Raw genomic sequence first — 10735 nt, forward strand, 5'->3', positions numbered from 1 at the left:
CACCATGCGTGTTCTCTCTCTCTCTCTCTGTACGAGAGTAGAGAGAGTCGCGTGCACACACGTTTCAACCGCGAGTCCCACTGCTGCTCCACGGTGATTTTACATCGGTGCACGTCGGTAATTTTACGCGTTTTTGAAAAACGACTGACAAAGCTCGTTCGGGGAATTCTACGTGAAACCGAATCGTCCGCGAGATCGTTGTTCTTTGTGATGGAAAAGTTTGCTCAAGTTAGATGAGGGTTCGTTTATTTTGTCGACTAGTGGAATTTCTGTTCCGATGGAATTGTGTTGAGCTTTTAATTGCAGATTTTGAAGAAGGATATTTTATTTATATCACAGAAGATTTTAGAAGAAACACTTTTTTGGGGGTTTCTATGGCAGGAGGAAAGAGAGGTAGTCTAGACAGATAGATTGTTAGACTCAATTCGGAAGTTGTATATATACAAACGGTAGCCTTTAGCGAGTACTAGCGAGAATCGGTCGTCATTACATCCCTCTGGTGGTGAAGCGTACGAGTTACCATCACACTTTCTTAATTATAGCCAACTAAAAAACGTCCAGCTATACGTAAAACAAAAGAGGCTCGTCAACCCACTAACTAAGGCGGAATATTTGGAACCCAACAATTTTCCTATAATATTGCTTAATTCATATATTCGACGAACAACGTACAGTTACCATTTATCCAGCGTGCATCGTCTCCCGGAAGGGTCTCACTCTCGTCTATTTTTCGATCAAACACGATAAGCGTGTAACATTTGCCAACAATTTGCGACGAGGGGCCGGGCGGTATCACGGCAGCGCGCAATTGATCTTGCGGATTTCGTCGTTCTTTCGCGATTTATTCAGCTAGCCGACTATTTACCCACCCCCCTACCCGGCCCCACAGCCCTTCAGCTGGTGAATGCCACGAGTAGCGCACCGCGACGTGCTATTACTAAACATATCATTTATTCACCAAACAGTCGGAATGCACGTATGGCCTCTGGTCGGCGACCCCGTCGCGCGTTGTGCACCGCGCACAATAAAGCCGTCGCGCGCGGCCCGTGTTTGCGAACATCGAATAGAATTCAATGTGGACACGCGTTCGCAAATATCCGCAAATTCTTTCGAGCCACTCCTTCCGCTGACACCGAAAAAACGTTTTCCCTGCTCTACTGTGCGTTTTCTCTCTCTCTCACGCACTCTGTACGTTCCCTAGCTACCCTATTCCGCGTGCACGAGCGCGCGCGATTGTGGTCGACGATCCTCATTCACGAGACTCTTTTGATACTTCGCGGCGCGTTGTTCGACGCCGTTGATCGCCGTTCTACGATTAACGGAGCTTGTAACGGTTTTCAGAAGCGCTGTCAGCGGTCTCTCTCTCGACGATCGAGAGTCGTGTGAATCGTACAAGCGATTTGCCGCGTGTAAGGTTTATCGGAGAATGATTATTCTCACGAGGTGAGGATGTTTAGTACCCGAAGGTGAAAACGGCGGAGAATGGAACGCACGTGGAGAGGGGCTTTGGAAACTGTAAACCAGCGATTGACGATCTACGAGGAAAGTGTGTACGTACCCTCTCTTTTTCTTCGGCGATTTTACATTTTGATTTCGCGTTGGAAATTTTTTTTCATCGACGACAGAGGAAAACCTCTTCTCTCGCACCGTGCATTCCTATTTTGTCTTTTGAATTTTCAGAATTGCAGATCACCGTAGAGAGGGAGAGAGAATTTCATGAAGCTACAAGCGGCGCCCATACCCCAGGTATGTATCGTAAAAATATAGATCGATCATTTATTCCTTCGAATATTCCATCCGATAAATATTCGTCGAAACGAGAAGGGCGGCTCGTTTATATTCCAATAGCAAAGTCCGCTATCAAAGATCTTAAACGAAAGCTATTCCGCATATCCTGCGAAAAACACCGCTCCGTTTCATACATACCGGCCGACCAGGTTTACATCGGGCCAGGCTAAACTCCAATCTAAATTCCGATGCGCCTAGATCGGAATAGATTTTGCATGTAAGAACGCGAGGGCGATGCGGCGCGCTTTCGGACGTCGTTTCGAACGTTGGGCAACGTCCAAAACCCTCAACCTCCCTTCCAACTATTCACCAATCTCTCACTCTTCCACTAAACCTCCTCCTCCTACACACGTACACACGTATACACAGAGCGGAGGTGGATTAAAAAATTTCCACGTCGAATTAGGAAACGCTATTTGCCCAGCAATCGTCTGAAACGCTCGTTAATGGATTTCTCGAGCAAGTGTTCACAAACGACGGCGACGAGGACGACGAGAAGGAGGACGAAATATGCATCGTCCTGTACAGAAACTCGCCGCGCCTTGCACCAGCAGCATTTTCATCCCATTCCGGCTCCGACCTTTTTCAGCCACTTTAGCCGACTGCAGTGGCAAACCGCCGACAATGCGGAATAGGAATTTCATTCTGCGCGAAATGCCCGTGGTCGTTCCTCCTTTTTCTCCTCGCCTGAGCACCCGCGCCTGTCCCGCATCCGGTCCCACACCGTGATTACATTCGACTCGACGACGTGCGTGCAGACGATAAAGATAGTAATAGACGAGAAAGGAATGTACAAAGAGGGAGAGAACACACGCGGAGTAGATATCGAAATTAACCGAAACGGACAGGAAGATCGAATTATCATTACGCTCGGGGCTCGTTCGGTGTCGCGCGTTCAAATAATCGCGTATCAGTCGAGTTTTCACGCGGAAACCATCCCTCCGCGGGATACGCTCCTCTCTCCGTGCCACAAAACCAGAGAAACCGAATCGACCGACGATTTATCGCGTTGCATTATTTACCCGCGTGCCAGCCACAGAGTCACTTCGCCTCTCGAAACATTCTTCCTCCTACGGTGGTCCTCGTTTCTACCTATGAGTTGTTAAATATTGATCTGTACACTTTTAGACGCGTCGCTCTTCTCTCCCTCCACGATTTCTCTCTTCGCTTTCCGAGCGAGTATTTCATCTCGTATAATTTCACTTCGATTCGGAAATAGTAGTGAGGTAAGAAAGATCAGCGGGAAGTTCTATGTTCAACGATAACAAATGGAGACAGTTTAAAGTCTTGATGTGTCTAGCACGGCGTCGGGAATGGTCGCTGGTTCGGGAAGTACTCCAGGTAGAAAAGACCTCAAATAGACACGGATCCGCCTTGAAACGACGTGCCGAACGGAACAGGGAAGGTTAAACGAAGCGAATAAAAGAATTAGACCAGGAAAATTGAATTCAACCGGCTGGAGAAAGAAAGAGAGAGAGGGGGGGAAAGACGGGACGAGGGGTAGGTCGAAATGGTTGAACACACAAAAGCCAGAGCCTGAAACGGCAAATGTATCAAGAAGCGTACATCTTTAATCAACTTCGATTCGTCCCGTGGAGCGTTACTCTTTATCGACCCTTGTTCATCCAGACATCAACTACGATTAACGCCAACCCCCCTACCGTGAAATATACTCTTTACAACCTTGCCTTCGCACCACCGTCATCTCTACATTACCACCGCGAGAATCGTTTCATCAAGACGTTAGATCAACCCCAATGCCTTCTACTCGTTATTACCATACACACACAGAGACACATACAGAGACCGTGGGGAAATTCGGTTCGTTTACCTTGATAATCAAAAGGCGCTGCAGGGTGGGTAAGTTAAACCACGCGGATAAAAGAATCGGATTGTTGGATCGGAAAAATGGAAGGGGATCGAAACGAGCATCTACAAGGACAAGAAAATCGAGCGCTAGGAGAGTGTCCAGGTCGTCTCTGGCTGGTCTGCTTCTTTTAGGATAACGAAAAACCTTCTCGCTCCTATTGGCCGTCAAGTTTCTCTCCCCTTTGTCCTCCCTCTTTCTCTCTGTATAACACACACATACGTGGAGTGTCCTTCTCGCTCTGTGTCGTCCCTTCGCGGGCTCTCTCCATCTCTCTCTTCGCTCTTTCCTTTTCCTTTTTCTTTCCTGGCGTCGCGCTCTGTATGAGAACGTCCGGCGACGGCTGCATCGCATAGAGCATTGCGCGGCACGGCATGCATTATGGAACGAACGGGCAACGATTCTACCGGAAAAATTGCGGACACGCGAGACGGACGCGATCTGCAGCCTGACTACCCACCTACCTACCTAGATATGTACCTAAGCACCGACCCACCACTCTCGGTTACCCCGCGCTCCGCTCTGCTCTGCGCTCCGCTCTGCTCGCAGGAGAAGATTGCTTTCCTATATTGCATCCCCCGTACTATGCTCGCCCCCTCGTGTGCTTTACTCGTTCGAGATCTGAACGCGTCACGGCTTCTTTCCATTTTAGAAGAAACGCTCGAGATCTCTATAAAACGGACACACTGTCGAATCGTGTGTTCTGTGACAATAAGTGGCTCATTTGCTAGGTCGTCTCGACTGGTTTTATTTATTTTATCGAAAGGCGAGAGACGTTTTTTTTTTTTAGAAACTGAGGTGGGAACGAGTTTCAGTTGGCAGTTTTTGTAGTATAACGCGATGAAAAAAAGGAAGAACGTACAAACGCTGAATTTGTAACTTTAGCATTTTGGGGTAATTAAATTTGACCCAAAAAGCGATGTCGTTGGAATTTAATTTGTATTATATTTTCCGCGTTACAGGGGATCCTACTGTACCTATACTTGTTTTATCTTTCGGTGCGTATATGAAAATTACAAAAATATTTTTTTTAAATTTTGGACATAGAGATGGGAGTACTAGATCATTTGCAGTATTCATAGAGTATGTTACGATTTAACTGCATAGAATGAAAATGTTTAGTCTATACGGCGACACACAAAGTGTTCGTGAACACGTGTATACGCAGGTACAAAAGTTCGTACCCTAAGAAAAACCACATTCAAAGTTATCGCGTGTGTATCATTTTCAGCTTAATCCGACATCAAACGTTAATCATCGCTGATAACTGAGCTACCGCGAGCAAACCCGAGCACATCACTTATGCAATAAACATTAAACATCCTGTAGTTCCAGAAAACACGTCAATCATAAGCAACGTAACACCGCAGCTACCCATAATCCAACGATCCAAGCGAACAAGTACAAATTAGCTTGTATCGCTGTTATTGCTCTAAGGAGTCTCTAATTAACCCCTTCTAACCACAATTTACTTAAGCTCGTTTCAACCTCGTTATCGCGAATTTAGCCGCTGACCAGAAACGCAACGAATCGCGGCGCAAGATTAACGATCATCCACTTCTACTTGCGAATCTCTCCGTGGAACGAGAGCTATTATTTCGATCGAGGTGGAACGTCGCCTGGAAATCGGCTCAGAAATTACAGCGAACGATTCTTCGAGTCCGGGGGGTAAAATTGCTGTCGTTAATCGTAAGGTCCGATAATCGGTAGAGAAGAGACGAGAGAAAGATCTTTCTGTGTGGTTGACAGCGAGGCGTCGCGCGAATGCGAGAAAATTTGTCGTCGCGTGGAAATTCCGCGCGAACTACTTTTGGCTGGGGGGGCGATGATGGAAACGGGCGACGTAGCCGCGTTGCAAAAGAAATATTCGACGACAAATGTGCAAATGAGCAACGGGGAGGAAGAAACCGGGGGTGAACGTTCGCGCGGTTGCTCGTGTAACGCCACTATTCGTCCCATTTGCGTCACAGAAAAACCACACGGTGAGAAAAAGAGAAAGAAACATTACGTCCATCTCATCTCATCTCTCTCTCTCTCTCTCTCTCTCTCTCTCTGTTTGGCCCTGGTGTTATGAAGAACCGGGTAAAGTGACAACAGCCGCGTACCGCTGATGAAAGGGAGGATACCGCGTAATCCCCTTGAGTCCGGTTTTCGAGAAGGGTTTGCGTCAACAGATGTGGCGGGATAACGACGTTTTAAATTTAACAGTACTCGAAAATAAACCATGCGTTCCCTGTGCCGCGTACGTCGCCCGAAAATTCTATGCACGTTCGCTTTGTGGCCCCTTCTAGCGAAATTAAACCGGTTCACAACGTTTTCTGGCGCAACCTTCATACTCTCTCTCTCTCGCTCTCTGTCTGCGGTACCTACTGCATATACACACGTTGTGTTTGCTCTGTTACTTTATCGAGCTTCTACGGGTGGCATATACACGAAGCTAGGTATTTCCAGTGTGCAGCACCGTTTCGACGAAACTTGTAGCAAAGTGTATCGGGTGGATCTACCGTCTTTCACGCTTTACGTGGAAATCAAGGAACAACTTTCGTGCGTCTTTTTCTCTAACTGTATATACATACATGTACATATGTTTGACAGTTCATTTTATCGAGCGACACGACGAGTTTCACGTTCGACGTTACACACTAGGGAAATGTTATGTCTGTTCCGTCACACAGGTCCGCGTATGTACCTACACGAGGTCCTCGAAAAACAAAAAAAAAAAAAACGAAAAAGAAAGGAAGAAAATATCGTTTTCGATAAAAGCAATACATCATGAGGTCCCGGTGACTGAAAATCGTCCAAGATAATCGTGCAGGAGAAATAAAACGACAGAGTGTCGTACAAAATGACCGAAAAAGAAAGGAAGAAAATATCGTTTTCGATAAAAGCAATACATCATGAGGTCCCGGTAACTGAAAATCGTCCAAGATAATCGTGCAGGAGAAATAAAACGACAGAGTGTCGTACAAAATGACGAGCACACATAATGACAGGCCGCTGGCCTCAGTTGGTAAGATTGATAACTATCCGATGCACCGATCGAAACGAGAAACCCATTACTTATCTTCGAAAGGACTATCATTATGCGCGTTCCCCAGCGTACACCGTCCACCCTGTATACATGAATTCGACGCACCATGCTGATCGGTAGCGTAAGAGTAATTAGTCGAAATTATTCCACGTCAACGTTCGGGGAATGAATGTAATTTCGTTAGAACGCCGGGCCCCGATGAAAATAACCGCTTCATGGGACGCGATCATATTCAATTCGACGTCCGCTACGCGCGCAACTAGGGACGATAATAATTATGTTCCTTACTTTTTCTTTTTCGCACATAAGTGTACACGTGTAGGTTTCTTTCTTTTTTAGACAGGTTCGTCGATAATTTCGTACATTGAGGGGGTTTATACGAGAAGAGAAAGCTCGAGCGTCGACGTCGAAGAACGATCGGCGCAGGAAGTAAGAGCTTTTCCCTGTGGGATAACGTGGCTCTTAAGGACACTTACCTGAAGATGGAGCTGTCCGTTGTTGTCCACCCATCCGATGATCATGTCAGCCCCAACGCTGCTGTCCTCCCTCGTGAAACCAAGACCCACGTAGCCGCGGGTCTTCACTTGAATCTCGAACATAATATCCGTCTCGCCGGGCGTCCAAAGAACTAAGAAGTTATTGTCCAGGATGGCACTGTACTTCCACTCGACGGAGAGGACGCCGGTGACGAACAGGAGGAGACAAGACGCGATTGCGGCCTTCATCTTTTACGACAGGATGCGCCTCAGAACATCTGCAATCAGAAAGAAACAGCGTGTTTTTAGTATTCCATCTTTCTCGCGAATTAAATTACATTTTTTATGTAAACCCTTCGCTTCGCCATTTTAACCCCTTTAATCCCGTGAGCCGATTAGATACGGAAAATTTTTAGCTACCGCGAAAAATTCAGCGACTAAAATTTGTTCAATAAAACATTCTCTTTTTATTTTATATCATTTTTGCCTTAGTAGGTGTTAGGGATTGGGTTTATGACATGGACGCCTGTTTACGCTATTTTTGAATGCACCCCTTTTTTTTCTTCGCGTTAATTAATTTTTCTTTCAAATTGGCCACGAAGCCCAGGAAGCGTTTTATGGCTGCAGAAAAATAACTTTTCTGCGGGCCATATACCTTCCCGGTGCCCACTCGTGAACATTCAATAGACACAGACATGTCATAAAACCTCTCGCGTCTCCCTGACCGCCCAAAGTAGCGCGGGCTACCCTTGGGCCTCACTCCCTCGCCATCGCGACACACCACCACCCTGCCAACTTGGAAATTCCAGGGTGGGCGGCATGCTCGCGGGCCAGGGAGGACCATCCAAGGGGGTAGGACCCGTTCCCATTGCCGGAGACCACCACCTTATACCCCTAAACCTTTTTACAAATAAGCGCACCAACGCGGCGCACATAAGATGAAAAAGGGAAAATAGACAAACACCACATAAACTACCACTCTTCGAAATAAAGTCTTTTTCTTTTAACATAATAAAATACGTGCAACCTCTAAGTCACCACGACTTCATACCAGGGAACAACCCGCACCACGAACCAGCGACAATCCTGCGCCACCACTCTCGAACATGTTCGAAGCGCACGACGCAATAGTAGGAGCTGTGCCTATTATCTACTACGATGTTTCGGATTAATATTCGTTAATTGCACAAGTAATTCTATTATAGAGAAAAATTTTCAAAAATCCTCCCGTTTCTTCCCTAGTATTCTAACAACACACAGGCACCTCGTGCCAGGAACAAACAGGTTAAGCAGAGGAACGAAAAAATATTTCCTCGAGTAACAAAAGTTGCATAATGTTTCACGTGTCTACACGCACATTCCACTCTTGTAACCTGCCAATTTGCAAGATAACGCAGAATTTTCGACGAACAACTTCCCTCACGATCCCACCGGTCCGCAATTACAAGTGCTTCTAGACCTTACGTGGAAAACCGTTCTCTCTCGCCGTAGGAGTAACGCGGCATTTTCGCCGCTCGTTAATCTTGCCGTTTCAACGTGAAACGAGCAGGCTTTGCCGGTGGTGTGCGTATCGATGGCGGGCGGTCCCATCGGCATCGAACTACGGCGAGAAGGGCACGGTAACTTGCGTTTCCACGCCGGAGGCGGATCGTTAGGCTGCTATTTAAGAGTTTTACGCGCCCATAGACGGCCGAGGTATATTTTCCTTCAATATTTTAACAACGCTAGCTCGCCATTAGCCGCCTAGCCGGTTGGTCCTTTAAAGCGTAAACGAGTCGACGACGTTGTTGCCCTCTCTAGCCACCTCGATTCTTCCTGTTTCGCATGCGACCCGTTTTATCGCGCTTAAGGGCGCACGTTCAACCCCGGTACTTTCACTCGTTTCCCTGCGTAAAATCGTATTAGCCTCTTTTCCTCGTACACACTTCTCTACAACCTCCGCACACATACACGTTGTACAAACGGAGCTGTTTTCACCAGCAGAGATCGCGGAAAATTACGCCAACGGTTTCTAGGTGGCGTGGTTAAACGACGATTCGAACCAGTAGGCAGACACGCGACAGGATTGATTTATTTCGTCAACGTTTGCGCCAGGGTATCATAACGTCTATACTACTCCTGGTAGGCGTTAAACGGAAAGATTAATCGTCGACTCGATTCGCGAACGATGATTGATGCTGACCTTAATTCCCGATCAAAGCGACTCGACTTATCAAGCATCGGCCCCGCGTTATCACACAAACCGTGCTATTCTTCTTCCCGAAGTTTCCTTCTTTTGCGAAGCAAACGTCGAATCTCACAGCTATCAATTTCACTTTATTTTTCACACATCGTGCAGTTATACAGATCGCAGGAATAGAACGTAATTAACGTTACTCGGATCGAGTAACAGATGCATAGACATTTGACGGTTGATCGCGTGAAAAAGACGTACCGAGGCGAAAAGGCGAACGGGGGCCGTTTAAAGCGGCGTGTTTGCGGCAATCGAGCAAGACGCGGAGGATTCGAGGATGAAGGAAAAAGTCGATTCGTGGTCGTGTGTTTGCAGGGAAGTTCGCATCGAGGACTACGAACGTGTAAAAAAGAAGGAAAAGGTAGACGGAGCAAGGAAGAGACGTATTCGATGCTTGGTATGGAAAGTAGACAAAAATTCGTAACGAAGGTTTGGCGCGATGGGGAGAACAGGTTGGAGGGATTAAAGAGTCGAAATGGAATCGATTTGCCGTTTAAAAATTCAAGCTTGAGCAGGCGTGCTTGCTTGCTGTTCGATGAATCGTCAACAGATGATAGGGAAAGGGTGGAAAAACAGATGGTCCATGGGTGAAATCTCTTTTGGCCGCGCCGGTGCGCAAACATCCGACGGTGAATCAGGCGGGGACACTGTCAAGAGAACTGTCAATTCGAAAGCAATCGAATCGTTTAATAGTAACGATCACACACTCCCGCGCCTCCGATTCTAAACGTACACCGATGCAAATCGAGGGAACCGACGACGTAGTTACCAAATGTCAGACGAGAGTGGCGAACGTGTGTCGGACCATTCGAACTATTCGTTTCCGAGCGTGCTCGGCTCCGTTGGAAAGCGGCGCGGAATTAAGCACTTCACAGAGATCATTGCGCGTTGGTTTGGAAAACGCGCGCAACCCCCGGCTGCCTGCTGGTGGAACCTTTGCTCTACGAGCCGCGTGATCCGCGCAATTTCGAACACCGCGAAACCACCACCGATCGTTTTAATTAACGACACAACAGTGGTATAATGCGCGGCCGTTCAAGCAACGTCCCTGGTCACAGCCGGTAATTTTCCGCACGGTAATCGGAATCGATGGTGGCAGACCCCCTTTCAGACTTACACCCTTCGATTCGTCGCGATGCTTTTTCGTCGTCGCGTTAAAATCGAACGTGCGTAATCCCCGATGGCATTAGCCGATGGCTGTTGGGGAGAGTTTGCAGCAATGGGATATTATTGGTTAGGGTAATTTATTTAAAAGTTTCGACAGAGAGGAGGAATTTCAACGTGTTCGTTTTCCAGCAGAATTTCGATAACGATAAGAGCGATAGGGTGGAATTCAGTTA

At 47.1% G+C, this 10735-nt stretch overlaps 1 protein-coding gene across 1 annotated transcript in view; it reads right to left on the reverse strand.

Moving 5' to 3' along the window:
* The window catches only part of LOC108573557 (MOXD1 homolog 2), a 90631-nt gene extending 83220 nt beyond the window's left edge, over positions 1–7411 (reverse strand). Inside the window, exon 1 of the mRNA XM_017936020.1 lies at positions 7163–7411. Within this exon, the coding sequence (XP_017791509.1) occupies positions 7163–7411 (249 nt within the window). The remainder of the gene's footprint in view (positions 1–7162) is intronic.
* Between the last annotated feature and the right edge of the window lie 3324 nt (positions 7412–10735).

This window comes from Habropoda laboriosa, unplaced genomic scaffold (assembly GCF_001263275.1).
Source record: "Habropoda laboriosa isolate 0110345459 unplaced genomic scaffold, ASM126327v1 scaffold148, whole genome shotgun sequence".
Classification (NCBI taxonomy): domain Eukaryota; kingdom Metazoa; phylum Arthropoda; class Insecta; order Hymenoptera; family Apidae; genus Habropoda; species Habropoda laboriosa.